Below are 16,739 nucleotides of genomic sequence, written 5' to 3'. Positions count from 1 at the left end.
ATTTAGCACACTAGGCAGAAAATAATGCTTATCTCTTGTTCTTTTTTTCTTTTAATGAGCTAGGTATGTAGGACGTGCGCGTTCTTTGTCGTTGTGTACGGCGCCTGGCGATGGATCGAATTCGCAAGACAAGACGGTCAACACACAGCGGGGACGATGAGTCATGTTTTTTCTACTAAGGTCAATGTCTGCGTTTTATCAAAGGCGAATGACCAAAACGTGTCCGGTAATTACGCGTGTACGCATGTGCGCAACTTCAACCTCATAATTAATGCGTGCTAATAATTTATAAATATTTATAGTAATGATTGTAACGATACGTATTGCATATTAAATAATTATTTATATATATAACATGTACGTATTGCATGTTAAATAATTATTTATATATATAATATGTACGTATTGCGCATTAAATAATTATTTATGTATCTAATTTTCTTACTATATTATTATTATATCAATTAATTTACTTCGCATGCACATTAGTGTCGCGACGCACCGATTAAAAACTACCATTGAATTAATCATAAAATAACTGAAGTACTTTCGAAAATCTGAGGTTCGTGAGAAAGAAATATTATGCGGATCAAAGGTTAATTGCTCGAAATTAGGGAGACAAGATAAAGCGATAATCTCGGTAGAAAGGAGACGTTTGTCATTAAGCGGAAGTGCAGGGTCACACGTGGGCCGCAATTATTTTCGATTCTCCGAGTTTCTTGCGTGCCGACCGACTAGCCAGTTTCCCAACGGAACAATGTGTCGTGGCTTTATGCACATTCGCCTCTGTGAAGCGCATAACGATTCGGTGCGAGGCCGAAATCTCGCGTCCGGCCGATCTTTAATTCCGTCGGTTTAACTGTACTTCGTTAATCCGTTAGCTCGCTCTAGTCGGAGCTCAACATTCCTTCATAACCATGCCGCATTGTGTATTACGTTGTTATAACGTTACGATGCAAAATGCATATTGCAGAGGGTCTGAAAGCGGCCGTCTCCACGATTTAAAAGCCGTATTTGAGACCTCTCTATGTCTGCGTAAAATGCGAATCTTGAACTACGTGGCTAGCGCTGAATCTTATCCACTGAAGAATTAGTGATATATATGGTATCCTTTCTATCAAGATTATTGGCGCTTTATCTTATAATCCATATAATACTCTTTTCTTACGAACGATGATCCTCAGATTCCTAAAAATACTTCGCTTATTTTATAATTGGCTATCTTCTTTTCATTGTTGTGTATTACGCTTACAAAATGCCGATAATTTAAAACTTTAACTGTGTCATCTCGCAAATTCGTCTCTGTTAGAACGTATTAAGAGAAAATGTCACCCTGTTGAAGTCAATTTGATGTAAAAATTTATTATATAACTATATAAACATTATCATATAACGTTTGAGAAGGAAGATTTTCACTTGTTTTTAACAGGCACAAAATTGTCTATGTATGTACATTCTTGTAATATAATACAAAAATAAAGTCTGTCCGTTTTAAGTTATAATACTAATCAGAATCAGATTCACTGGAATCACTTTCACTATCGTTTATTTTCTGATTAGCGGAATACCTGTTCATATTTACAAAGAGCTCTTCATCGTCGCACGTAGTATAATTCGTTGCTATCGATTGTCCGTTTCTCTTCGGATCTTCATCGAATTCCGCTGGCCAACAATTTTGTGCACGATACCATTTTATGTGATCCTGAAAACACATAAAATACACATTATTAGTAAAAAATAGAATTTTAAAAGTTAATTCTTTTCATTATTTCTCATTTTTTATTGATATCCGAATAAAAAAATTTTTATGTAAAATGATAAAAGAAATCATTAAAATAGCTAATAAGATGAATTACCTTTGTGAGTATCTTAACAATTTCGCCCTTAACTTTTTTGCCTTCCTTGATTGGTTCTATAACAATATAATCACCTCTCTTTACCCAGATATTTTGTCTGAATTTAGTAGGCATTGAAACAATGAATTGTTCTCCGGAGGAAGTGACAACTTCGTGAAGATTATGGCCGCGAGCTTGAACGATTCGTACGATAGTTTGCGAATCCGTGGGAAGGCTCATATCATCAAGCTCTTGGAAAACGTATTTACGCTTCGTTGCTATAGAAGATGACATTGTGCTCTGAAAAAAACTAAATTAAAAGAATATCATAATTTTTACTCTCATTTTTTCTTTTTCATAAACTTTTTCTTTTCTAAAGCATAGTTTTCGCACATTCTCGAAGATCGCGATACAAAATTGATTTCATAATTTAAATAGTTTTATGAGATTGTGGCGAGTTTTCGACTGAATCTTCTGTTGACTTAAGTTTGCGATTTTTCGCATCATGCCACCAGCCTAGCGAGCCACCGGATTTTTCCAAGGCAGCCCATACGTCTAAACTTTCGCCAGGTGATACTTCATATCCGTTCTGCAAACCATGAGGATTTGACGGAGTTTTACAATCGTGAGCAGACTCTTTGCGAAGAACGGTATCGACTTCCACGGCGGCAAAGAACGCTACTGACATCGGCAGATCTTTCATGCCTAGTCGAGAAGCGCAGAACGATCTCGTCAACAAGTTGGTCACGTGCATTGCCAGTGCGGCGTTGTATTTGTATCTAGATGGGATCAGATATCTCACTTCGTCGTGAAACGACAAACAGAATCTCGCATTATCTCTCATCAACCATCTCATGCAGACCAACATCAGATGAAGAAAGTCCACTGCACCGCTCTGCACAACCCAATTAATCTTGGTGGGCAAGAACTTGTCGTCGTCGTCGGTATCAGTGATTTCTAGAGCGCGACTCAATCTAGCATTGAGAAACGGCGTGACTGGATGCTTACTGCCAGCAATCTCCTCCAATCGGTTGAACATGGCCGATTCCGAGCCATCCATCCATTCAGACTTCTGAAACATGTCTTGCAACGTTTTTCCATGCAACTTTGCCATCTGATATGCTTGATAGGATGTGTAAAGTTTATCTTCCAGGTCATTGTTGACAAATTCAGCCTTCAGTCGAAACATCTTTTTGCCCTTGGTCAAGGCGAACATCTTGCGCGACTTAGAAGTAGCCTCGACATCGGTCATGGATGGATTGAACTGCTTCAACAGACGTTCAGCGAATTTCTGGCCGGCGCCGTAAATCCGTGCGTAGTTGATGACTTTGGCGTGGTCGCGTGAGATGCCGATAGCTTTAGCAGTGACGCTGTGCATGTCTGTACCGTTGGATTTAGTGCCAATCAAAGTCATCCAGCCGAAAGGAGTTGCTCCGTGAATACTTTTATAATGAGCGTCTCCAATGATTGAGGCAATCCATAATTCTTGACTGTCCACGTCGGCGCCGACAATATTATATCCTGGCGGCGCTTGAACCATGCATCTCAATTCGGAACCAATTCGTTCGATATGCGCGTTCGACGCTGTCATCCATGTAGGTTCCACAGCACGTCGTGTTAAAGTACCGGAAACGACTACTTGAGGTATTATCGCGCCATAACGCATATGTTTCTTGATTCTCTTGATACTACCAGGCAGAGAATGATCGTCTAACCATATCACTAGCTGCGACATGATTCTATCGCGATTGTTTCGCCAATAGGACAACATACGGGCGATTTTTAGCACCTCCGCAGCGCTGACGTTCAAACCAGCAAGTACATTCTCGGAAAACTTATTAAGAAAGTCCTTGGCAAGCGGATTACCAACATTATGACTAACACCGTCCTTATGTGGTAGTTTGAAGAAATAGCAGCAGTTGTCAATGTCAACGTTGCACCATACGCCAGTGTCCTTGTATATCTTATCATCCGTTCCGTTCTGCTTCTTCTTAAACCGCCAGAATTCCGTTTTGTGAAGATCGTTTTGCACGTCTGTTCTCAAGGTAGACATCGCGTCCTCGGAAGTATCTCTAGATCTCTTGGATGTTGGCAAAGGGCAGTATGCTAAAAGATTTTTCAATGGTAGTTTAGTTTCAATATCGAGATCATTGTTGTAAGGTACCAGAATTCCCCAACCATATTCCCTTATGTAATGCAACGGATACTTTTCCCATGTCAGATTTAACAACTTTGGAACTACTTGCATGGAAGTGCTAATGTTTTGCGGACCCGGCATCCAATCTTCATCGTTTGGTTTAGGACAGAGTTTTCTATACCAGGCTGGATATCCTGGCATATGAGGCATTCTAACAGGTAACAAATGTCTAGTCTCTTCTAAATAAGCAAATTCTTTTGCGAGAGAATCCTCTTCTTCTTCTTCGTCATCTGATAAATATTTTTTGTCTGATTGTTTTTCCATATCCTTTGTCTCTATATTGTCAAGTTTTACTTTTGTTGGCATTTTAGTTTTCATCTTAATTTCTTGTGTACTCCAATCTTGATCCCACATCCACAAGTCTTGTTTATACTTTTCATCATGCATGAGATGGCAAACGGTGTCGGCTCTCTTAGCAAGAGTAAACTTTGCTTCGTAATTTAAATCATCAAAAGTGGATTCTGATTCCTCCAAATATCTCTGCCAATTAGAATTCACTGGTAAATATGCAGAGCCAAGTTCTAACATCCCAGCTAGAGTAACTGGATGAGGAAACCTCTCTTGAAAAAGTGGAAATAAATTGCGTAGAACATTATGAGTGGCAACAGCATCCGAAGCACAATAAGTCATCAACATATTAAAATTATTTTTAACATCTTCGATAGTACCTTCGACAAATATATCTCTCGATTCCTTACTTATTTCAGAGCCACAATATAGCTTATGCACTTCTATCAAACTGTTTAACGATGTATTAGATTGCCAGTTATCCTTTTCCAAGTCAGTTTTTTTATTAGATAATAACAATGATCTTTGATAGCTATTAAGACCGCTGACACATATATGTAATGACATAGTATCGAGAAAACGACTTCCTGTACAGTTCATCCAATATTGCTCTTTAATTCTGCTTCTGTCATATGATACATTATGACCTACAATAATTTTTGGTTTTTTCTGGTGTTGATTCAATTTATGTCCATATTCGTCTTTGTTACTTTCTATAGGAATAAGCATATTCGGCATGAACTGCGTGTCAAATACTTGATTGATACCTTGCGCCAAAGAATTTGATACCCAACCATACCAAGCTTTATTACTGACTGCAGTAGCGAGAGTAGGCAAAGGACCCTGTTTCATACAAACCTCAACATCAAAAACTATTCCATCTTCCAATGGATAATCTACACTTTCCATCTTACCATCTGCTGTATATCTGGTCCAACCTTCTTTGAAGAGCCATTGTTTTGGCATCTCAGGAATGTCCTTGATAATTTCATTTATGATCTTTAAATATGGCTTAACTTGTACTTTTCCAATATTGTAAAAATGTTCCTCTATATCTTTTCCTTCCAAAATTGGCAGCTTCAAGTTTACATCCGGTAATCTGGTTGCATCCTCTACGTTTATGCCATATGTGCTTAAATTCTTTTTGATATTATTGATTTCCTTTTCAGAGAGATGTTCTTGTTTATCATCTTCCTTGAACAATTGTTTATGTAATGATTTGGATAGCATTTGCATATTTATTTCATTAACCCTGACAGTATTCTTTCTCAAATTAGTGCCTGTATCAACATCCGTGATATTTTTTGGTTCTTCTAATTCTTGAATATCATTTTGAATTAATCGTTGATGTGATTCAATCATTTGCGTGTTTACATCATGAATTTTCAATTCTACATCTGCATTCACTCTCTCGTTCACTTTCGATTCTTTTAAAACATTAATATCTGATTTGTTTGATGATCCTTCGAATAATTTGCAAAAACCCATCTCGAAATTTTCTGGTATTGCAGGTGTATTATAAATAGAGTTCAGTGCGGGTTGTGCGGCATTTTTAGAGATTGAATCCTCCCGGTGAAATTTCACATCTTGTACGGTTTTTAAACGTACTTTTTTCCATTGACTCTTCTTGGAAATTCGCATACCGTCCTTCACGTTCGTGCATTTATGCCGAATGCAAATATTAATCAAACGAACCTTCAATCGCATTTTATTGTCTCTTCCTTCGAATATCTCACGGCTAATAAAACGAAGCACATGTTTCAGTAACCGAAGTTATCGAAATCGCGCGCGTTATAAAGCAATATTTTATTAAACATTTGGCAATTTTATTAAAAAGGAACAAGAAACGAAATCTTACCTGATGACAATAAATAAAGTAAACTCTGTTTGGTATCACGGAAATATTAAAAAATAATTTAATAAATCCTTTAAAAAACATTAGATCGTTATTTTCATCAAGAGCGGTTATGTCGCCGCAGAGAGAAGACTGAGAGGTATCATGACTACTTTTAAATGATTCCTGAAAGCGCCCTCTGTGGACATAAAAACGTGGATATGAACTATGTAGCCAGGTCCACGAATGTTCTCAGAGGGTAACTATAATGTGCACAATTTCTGGTTTTGTTCCGTGCTATGTGCACGAAATGCCGGTAGCACCAGTGCTGTATAACAAGATACTTATGTATGTAAATTGATAGTAAATAAATTATTCAATCGCGAAAGATACTGTAATATTCAAAAATGAAATAAATATTTTTCTATATTCATTGTCATATTTATATCTTTTTATTTACAAACACAAAATGCCTGCTGTGGGATAAAAACATTTTTAACCGTATTTCTATAAATCTTCTTAATTAGCACCCAGTGAGAAATGACAAGTCGGATAGACGTCTAATAAACGTCTAAGACGTCTAATAGATGTCTAATAGACATTTATTAGATGTCTTAGACGTTTATTCGACTTATCATTTCTCACTGGGCAGTAAACTGATCTTTGATATTTATCAATCATTTTTGTAATTATTTAAAAATTTAATTATTAATACATGTATAGAATTTGTCAAATTAAATCACTGATTCCTCTGAAGTTTTTATAATTAGGACTCGAAAAATATAGATGTTGCAAAATATTTTAAGTCTCTTTCTTTATATAAAATATAAAGAATTCATATGTTCCATTTGAATATAGCTAACATTATTTTTATATATTTTTATTATAATTTTCATACCAGCATAATATTTTTATGCTTAATACTTTATGTAATACAATGTACTAAATTATAAAATTTAATATAATTACAAAATAGTATTACTATTAATAAATAGGTTGTATGCATACTGTCTTTTAGTTTCTAATCATTTCCAATCACTATACATTTCTATCCAATATATTCTTTTCTTCGAGTTCTTGGATTATTATGGTTTATTGTATTCTTTTGTGTTAACATCATAAAGATTACCATCACTTGTCACGCTTATTCCTTCCTATGGAGTCCATTAGAATACTTTCTTTGTTCTCAGGTATAGATATTCAAATCACTGTAGTTGCCTTTTTCTATTTTCTTGATTATTGTCTTTTCTTCTTTCATTTTATTCAAAAATATTAAGATAATATAATATATATTTATATAATTTTGGTATTTCTATTAGTCTGATTCTTCCCCTTCGACTTGTCCGGCATGGCTGATCCGACCGGTAACTACGGCCGATATTCATAATTCACTCTTATATTTAAGATCATCTTAAGTAAGTTGGAATATAACTATTTTACTAACTAAACGGAATCTTAAAAAGCAATCTAAGATGATACTTAAAATGATCTTAAATATAAGAATAATCTATATGAATATCGGCGTACATTACCGCCGGCATAGGTCTCAGCAGAGAGAAGCCTGAGAGCGGCCATGCCCCTGATTTAGGTGGAACCCGTATTTGAAGCGCCTCTATGTCCATAAAACGTGGACATTGAACTACATAGCCATGTCCATGAAACTTTTCAAAGGGTAACTCTCTATGCTATGTCCACGATTTGTGGTTCTGTTCCGTGCTATATGCACAAAGTGCCGGCAATATGACTGCAAAAATATGAATGCAAGACAAGTTATGTATACATCTTTAATGTAAATAAGATTTGTGGTCTCTCTTTCTCCATATATATATATATATATATATATATCGAGATTTATACTAAAAATAGCTATATACAATATATAGAAATTTATTCATAATATGACTATACTTGAAAATAAGATATTTTTTACCAGACTATTAATAAATAATTTATATATTTAAAGAGAGAGAAAGTTTGATATTATTTTCAATATAGATCCTACACATTTCTTAAGAATAAAAGTTCTAAATAATAAAGATGTATATATATATATATATATATATATATATATATATATATATATATATATACATATATATATATATGTATATATACACACGCGCGCGCGCGCGCGCGTGTGTGTGTGTGTGGTATATACGTATGTATGTACGTATGTATGTATAAAAGCAATGCGAAAGTTACGTGAGGAAGCGAGAAGGACAAGTAAAATAACAATAAGAGCGAACGAGATAGAAATAGCACGAGCAACGAGACTCGAGCTCGAGAATCGGATTTTTCTTGCGCGCTATTATTTTCCTCTCGCTCGCACCTATTACTGTCTCGCTCGCTCCTATTACTGTCTCGCTCGCTCCTATTATTGTCTCGCTCGTTCTTGTTACTGTTTCGCTCGCTCTCGATTCTTGGGTCCGCTTATCTTTCCGAGCTATCTATCACGATTGTCAAGTGTGACAAAGAAAGTAAGACCATGAGTAGAGAGCGAGCGAGATGACCTATCATCAAAGAGTTCCGAAGTCTCTTACAATCGGTTTCTTCGCTTCCTCTATCCATTCGCAATTCACGAAAATGTAAACATCTTATAAAATAAAAATTGAAACTTTTATTTTTAATTTTATCGGTTTGAAAGTAATTTTAATGAATTAATGAGATTTTGGCGATTAAAATGATATCAAACATGACGTAAATCGGGTAATTTTTAATTAATCTGATAATAAATATTTCATTATAATTATATATTTAATTAAATTTATGCGATTTATATCGTGTTTGGTATTATTTTAATCGCAAAATTCTCATTATTCTATTAAAATTACTTTCAAATGAATAAAAAATGCATTTTATTTTTTGACATATATTCGTGAATATTATAAATGAAGTCTCGTGTAAGAAATTTCGGAATCTGCGGCATCGGGAATTTTTTCGTTATTTATAATAATATATGACTTTAAATTGCCATAAAATAAAAACTAAAGCTTTTATATTTTGTTTGATCTTTTTTGATTAAAAGGGATTAATGAAATTCTTGCGTTTAAAATGACATCGAACACAATATAATTCGGATAACTTTTACTTATTGTTATATAAGTAAAAGAATGTTTCTAATTGAAAATTATTTGAATAAAATGTTGGGTTTAATGTGATTTTACAATTAGTCGTAAAAATCATATTAATTCTAAAATTATGTTCAGTAAGATAAATTAAGTAATATAAAAATTTTAGTTTCTAATACATTTTCAATGTTATCAATTGTGGTGTTCACATGACGTCTCCTGGTCTAAATATGTTCAATATAATTAATATTAAATGGTCTATATATTGTGCAGTGAAACAATTTATTTTAATTTATTATATATATATATGTATATACAGGGTGTCGCAGATCACCCGTTTCAGCCGAATATCTCAAAAACTGAGCGCGGCAGACAAAAATATTTCAAACAAAAGTTGTAAGGTTTCAAGTAACGCATTACATGGTGATATCAGTATGACCTTGAAGAGTGTTGTCAAGATCAGGGCAAAATCACTTTGGATTTTTTAAATGGAACTCGCTATTTTTATTACATATTCTTGTAGCTCATCTCAAGAGCTTTCCAAAATACTATAATTAAGTTAGTTTTAATTAAGTACTTTCCGAGTTATGAGGCTTGAAATCATTTCTTAATTTTACATAAACCGTAAAATATCTTGTAAAATATTCATTTTTCGATTATCTTACCTTAATACTTTTATGTACAAAATAATGAGAGGAATCAATTGGTGTAAAGAAAACATAGTTGTTTCGAAGAAAAAATATGTAATTGTTAATTGCAAATTAAAAGAACAGTTAGAAGGAGACAAAGAGTGAGTTAAGCTAAGATTAAAGTTAAACGACGTTGGTAGAAACAGGCATAAGTCAACGATTAAATTATAAGATAAATCGCGATTTAAAATTCCCGAGAAAATGCGACGAATAAATAAATCGATAATATTCGGAATATCCGATTGTGATATGTACCTTTTATAATATAATAATCGAAGCGTCTCAATAGACATTATAATCGCGCGCGATATAATTATCACATAAATGCGAAGATATTTGGACAGACAATTTGATGTCTGTAATATTTACGAATACAGTACTCATTGTCTGAGTCAATTGCGAATCTTTATAAGATAAATCGCGACTCGAATTCACGGGAAAACGCGACGAATAAATAAGTCCATAATATGCGGAATATTTGATCGCGATACGTAATTTTTATAATATAATAATCGAAGCTCTCAATAGACACGAGCGCGATATAATTGCTATCACGTAAGTATAGAAAATCAAAAATATTTCGACAATCATTTGAGGTCTGTAATGTTTGCGAATATACAATTCACCGACCGATTTACTTGCGAATTTTTATAAGATAAATCGCGATTTAAAATTCGCGATAAAACGCGACGAATAAATAAATCGATAATATTCAAAATATTCAATTGCAGATACGCGAATGATATATCAGTAATATCCGATAAAAAGAGGAGCGATCTTAAAAATGGAGAACGATTAACATCTTGTGTCTACATTAGATTTCGCAACATCAATCTGCGAAGAAAAGTTAAGTAATCCATTGAATGTCGGGAACTTCACTGTAGGAGGGAACGAATCCTGGATCTTCCGGACTATTCCCGATAGCAATGATTTCAGTAATAAATCAACCACAATTATCCCTCGTCATTATCTCCAATTCACGAAATTGATATGCACATTAGAAAACATGTTCTTCCATTATTAAGAAATATATTTCTTTATTGAAAATTAAATGGATATAACGACCTTTTTTATTGAAATGTGATTACGAACGATTATATTTATAAATAATAAAATACATGCATTATTGGAGTTTGTGTTAAATGTGCGAACACATAATTTGGGGTACGGTTCGCGCGCGCGAGACGAATCGAACCCGATATCAGCAAGATTTAAAAAATTTCAATTCGAACAGTGTGCAAAATAAAATAAATCAAATAATTTTAAATAATTAATTCTAGATTAATTCTCTAGATTCTTATTCTTATAACGTTTAAATTAATAATTTCTTTTCTTTTAATCAATTTCTTACTGATATAGGTACCCATTCGATTTGTCTCGAAATTTTTAAGTATTCGCACATTTTATATAATATACATGTATAATTTCGCGTATATATAATATATAACATTATTAAAAATTATAAAAATATTTTGGATACGTAAATTTGTGCATATATTTTATTATACATATATATAAAATGGTATATATCTAAAAACTAATATTTCAAAATGCCGATGGATGTCCAATACCTGCAAATAGTTTCTTAAAAGAAACTAAAAATTAATGTTAATATCCCCAGCACCTAAAAATAATTTTTCAAAAGAGACAAATTATATTAATTAAAAATATATTCGTTCGTAATTATTTTTATCAAAAAATTTATACAAATTAATTACAATATGAAATTACTTGAAAACCTAAAATTTATACACAACGCTATATCCATATTTAATCTACTATTAAATCTTTCTAGCATTATATATATAGACAATAATAATACCAATCCTAATAATGATAGAACATTTTTAACGAAGAAAAGAAAAGATACATTTCTCTCATCTAAATATATATTATTTAAATTAATTCGACGTTAAAGAAGCGTATCATCGTTGAATTACTACCGAAATCATTGCTTTCGGAAATTGCCAGGAAAACCTGAGATTAGTTCCTTCAATCTTACAATAAAAATTCCCAATTTTTAACAGGGCACCGAACTAGACGTCGCGAATGGATCTCACAAGAACCGATGAAAAATAATTCTCCATGATGAAAATCGTTTTGACTCCTTGGCGGTACGAGCCACGCAACTTTCATTAAAGTTTATTTAACGGAAGGAACAATGGTAACTCTTTTATTAAAACGACAATCTCGTCTAAGAACGCGAAAAAGAATGCGAAAAAGGACGCGAAAAGAACACGGTGTTTTCGCAACGGTAATTTATTAATTTATTTATGAATATTTTCCGATATGAAAAAAAAAATTCGTAAATACAAATATAACCAAAAAAAATAAATTATTAAATTCATAATAATTAACTCGCGATTCTATAATATCGAAGGTGATCGTTAAATTTTGTGAAGTTAATATTTAATCGTTGACTTATCACAAATCTTATCGAATCTTCACTCTCTTATTCGACATTTCTTTATATTTAATTAGCAATATTTAGGAATATTATCTGACGAGAGGGACAGCGATAAAATTCTTCTGTTAAAATGATAATCTTGTATAAGAACGCGAAGAGAACGCGGAAAGAACACGGTATTTTCGCAATCATAATTTAATAATTTATTTTAAGAATATTCAGTTCCTCTTTGACATGAAAATACAAACAGTTACTCTTTTATGAATATTCCAAAAATATATACTACAGAAACAAATACTTTAATTTAATGAATTACTATTATGTTAATTACTATTATGTAATCATTATACGTATACTTTCGATAATTTTTCGTGTAATTTACATAAGAATTTACAATCATAAATACAATTTCATATAATATAATTATAGTCATAATTGTATTGTATTTTACAATTAAAATATCAATGTTAGATATTATAATTAAAATACAATTATAACTATTTATAATTTACAATTTACAATTTACAAATTTATGATGCTATCAATATCAAATAATAATTCCATTTATTCAAATATTTAATAACATTGATATAATAATTTGATATTGATAGCATTAACATTTGGATTTAATATTATATTCGATTTAATACACATACATTTTTAAGTTTTAAAATAAAATATAACATGTTAAGATTTCTTAAACGTTAATAATTATGCAATTTCTTTAATATTTCTGAAGATAATTTTGATAATTTAAATTTCCCTTTTAAAACATTTTTATTTTTAAAACATGTTATATTCATTTTTACGTTTTTAAAAATAAATTCAACTTAATTAAAATAATTTTAATTTACCCCTAGGATTATTGGAATATTAAAAGAAAGAATGAATCTTACTTAATAGCCCTAACAACCCTACTATTAAAGGATTCTAATAATTTTAATAGCTCCAACAATCCTACTATAACAGAATTCTAATGATCTTAAGAGCCCTAACAACCCTAATATTAATAGAAGAATTCTAATGATTTTACTTAATAGCCTTAACAACCCTACTTCCTGATTAACTAAAATTATTCGAGATTTGAGGAACCTATCTCTAATCATCACCTCACCTAATCATGTATATATTTTAGTCACGTGCCCTAACCGCGTACCCTAACCGTACTCTTCAGGCCAGTTGAACCTACCTTTCGTTGATCCTGGCCACTTTCTTTCTCGATCTCTAATCAGAGATCGAAGAAGGAGATAATTACTCCTTCTTTTGCCGGATAATTACCGGCAAAAGAGCGTGAAATATTTACGCTCATTTAGTAACGATCGTTCGATTTCACGATCGTTCGTTAAATATTGAATATAACTTTATTTTAACTGAAATAAAGCCAAATTACTACAAATTTCTATAAATTATATTTTATAGTAAAATATAAAATTAATATGTGTATTTATCATATTACAAATTATTTAATTAATTAATCATTTGGCTTTATATTAAGTTAAAGTAAAGTTTAAAAACAATATCTACAAACAAATTCTACGATGGATGAGCTATGAGCAATTAGAAGATAAGTGCGTATTATAAGAATAAATTAGCATCAAAAATTGATAAAATTGGTAATTGTTAATGCGTGTCCTTCATTTAATAAATTAGACAAAATCTTTACAAAAAAATCTTTTCTTAATCTCTTCTTTTTTTAATTAATATTTCAATATATTTTCGCAATAGATGCAAAGCATAAGTTCGAAAGAACTTATTAAAATTATTTAATTTAATTGAATTAATTTAATTTAATTATTTAATTTAATTTATTTAATTTAATCCATCCTAGCTCATCCATTTTAAGGCAACGGATTTATCTACAATCTACAATCTACATCTACATCTACATCTACATCTACATCTGCAATCTCTACGAATCTGTTACCTTAAAGTTAAATAAAAGTTTTTTTCACTCACCGGCACTGATGCGCAACAGCGGAGTTGTTGTTATCGAAGCTAGTTGTCTGTAACATACAAATATAAAATTCATTTATAATAATGCTCACAAAATGCAATTAATATTTAAAAAAATTTTTATCGCGCGGAATTTTATATCCCATGTGTAAAATAATAAGCAGATAAACACGTATGGAAAAATTTTATAAATTTTTGAAACCGTTTTTTAAATAGAAAATTTTATATGACTTTTATAAAAATCTTTCTCTTTAATTCATTTAAATAATAAGATCGAATTATTGTTCGTTTATAACAAGTTAACGATTTATAACAATTAACATATAAATAATAGATATTCACCATCAGGTTGCTCCGCCGATGTAAGATGCCTCTCCCAGGCCTCCTCCTCCTCTCATGTTGTTGGCGCGCGATAACGACACTCCCGCACTCGCGAGCGATATTTTTATATCGCTATTTCCGCTATTTTACGCGCGATACTTAACGGTGTCCGCACTATTTCGGTACAATAAAAAATTTTCTATTTGATCGCGCGATGTATATACTTAATATGTATATACTTTGAACGGCACTCCCGGTTTCGGTACGAGCGAAAATCCCATTTCACTTACGAGAATCAGCTTCGAGTCAACAGGTCGGGAATGCAACGATACAACGAGCAAGGACTAAGCCCAAACCGGAAAAAAGACGAAGCGATTAACGGAAATAGAGGAAAATGAAGTTCACCAACTCTTTTTCGCGCATAATTATCCTATCTCGTATCGAACCTGGACCCGCTAAGCACGATTTCAGGTGCTCCGCCCGGACATATTATGCCTCCCGCGGTTGCTATATGCTACACCAGGCTAGTAGACGGCAAAAGAAGAGGATACCCACATTTTTTAAATGCTAACATTCAGCAATTTAGAAAATGGGGAGGCAACCCCTTTTACCGAGCGAAAATCGTGCCTAGGGGAATCCACTCGACTCCTCGACAGGGTTAACACACGCAGTGCGTATGGCTGTAGACGAGCAAAGAGAAGGGACCCATTGACGACCATTCCGAGCAATCGATCAAGTTCTAACTAATTCGGGCCGAATCACTTGACGAAGCACGAAGCACGAAGCGCGAGTGTACGTTGTATAGTAACGTGTGCAAACTCGAAACATCCCAGTTAGTTGGCATCGGAAGTAGAGACTCGTGACAATAAATGAAATTGGGATTTTATATGAAAAAGTCCAAAAGTTCCGCGAAAACGCGACAACGCGAGAATACTGCAACGCGAAAACGCGGTAACGAAGCGCTTGCCGTCCGCGGCACGTTGACGGCACCGACGACGCGAAAGGGTACTTAGCTTCCCATTCAGGCACCTTAAAATTTATCATAAATAGAAAAATTTAAGATAAACCTCAAGGCACCATCCAAGTACTAAGCCCTCCCACCGCGACAAGGTGTACCCCATGGGAGGGTTATATTATATATAATTTTATATATAATATAATACATAATTTGAAATTTATTTTGTAATATAGTACATAAATTTAAATTCGCAAATATAAATAATAAATAAAAATATAAAAGATAAAAGAAAATCTATTATATAAAGCAATGTTCAAAATAATTGATTTTAAAACTAATTATTTTTAAAACTAATTATTATATTTTAATATTATAAATTTCGTAATTACAAAATAATTTATATTTCTTAGATATAAACTTTTAGAAATATGATAAATAAAAAAATTTCTATTTTTTTTATACATGAAATATTTAAATAAATATATTAATATGAAATGTTTTATAAAATATAAGAAGTAACTGAAAATATTAATTAATAAAAAATTTTATAAATGTTTTATAAATATTTTAAAATAAAATGGAATATTTTTTTCGGCATACGCTGACGTTCGTGCACTCGTAAATAATAACGCGATTTAAGGTGCACAAGAATTTTAATAAACCGCGAGTAACATACAAGAATTCAGAATAATCGTAAAATGGATCACAAGACGCGCGTCCGCACAGCTTGACAGCTGGGCTCAGATTCTTTGACAGTCGTTGTTTATAACAATATCTTGACATCGCGCGCGGAAACGACCTTCTTCGAAAGAATTCAACGGGTGACGAATACAGCGGGACGGGACGCGGGGACGCAACAATATAACAAATAATGAATGTGATAAATAATTTATATTAATGACTTACATCATATTTCATTGGTCCATCCATTTCCAAAATCTCCTTTTTTTTTTGCTTTCTTCGCTTTTTCCTCGTGGCACTTCAATCCTCGTTGCACTCACTTGAATTCCTCGTTGCACTTACATTCATTCACGAAAAGTTCCTCGTTGCACTTGCAATTGTGTTCAGAGAAAGAATTTGATAATATATGATACGTCTCACATCACTACTCAAGATATTCACTGCTCAAGAGCCACTGAGCGAATGATCGTAAGTCAGAAACATTACCGCGGTACTGTTTATATCGCCA

At 32.6% G+C, this 16,739-nt stretch overlaps 2 protein-coding genes across 2 annotated transcripts; both read right to left on the bottom strand.

Annotated features, from left to right (window-relative positions):
- Nucleotides 1-1,342: 1,342 nt before the first annotated feature.
- On the bottom strand, nucleotides 1,343-2,319 carry LOC145964228 (putative RNA-binding protein EIF1AD). Its single transcript, XM_083086717.1, has 3 exons — nucleotides 2,229-2,319; nucleotides 1,857-2,145; nucleotides 1,343-1,702 (listed from the first exon to the last, which is right to left on the bottom strand). The coding sequence occupies exons 2-3, from the start codon at nucleotides 2,127-2,129 to the stop codon at nucleotides 1,505-1,507; spliced, it is 471 nt and encodes a 156-aa protein (XP_082942843.1). The 5' UTR covers nucleotides 2,130-2,145; nucleotides 2,229-2,319; the 3' UTR covers nucleotides 1,343-1,504.
- On the bottom strand, nucleotides 2,266-6,330 carry Tam (DNA polymerase gamma, catalytic subunit tam). The gene is made up of 2 exons (XM_083086706.1): nucleotides 6,179-6,330; nucleotides 2,266-6,058 (listed from the first exon to the last, which is right to left on the bottom strand). Exon 2 carries the CDS (start codon nucleotides 6,025-6,027, stop codon nucleotides 2,266-2,268), a length of 3,762 nt encoding a protein of 1,253 aa, XP_082942832.1. The 5' UTR covers nucleotides 6,028-6,058; nucleotides 6,179-6,330.
- Between the last annotated feature and the right edge of the window lie 10,409 nt (nucleotides 6,331-16,739).

This window comes from Camponotus vicinus, unplaced genomic scaffold (assembly GCF_025532165.1).
Source record: "Camponotus vicinus isolate PSW18456_S1 unplaced genomic scaffold, iyCamVici1.0 SCAF_13, whole genome shotgun sequence".
Lineage (NCBI taxonomy): Eukaryota > Metazoa > Arthropoda > Insecta > Hymenoptera > Formicidae > Camponotus > Camponotus vicinus.
The sequence above is the reverse complement of the archived record's forward strand: the minus strand, read 5'-3'. Positions and strand labels throughout refer to the sequence as shown.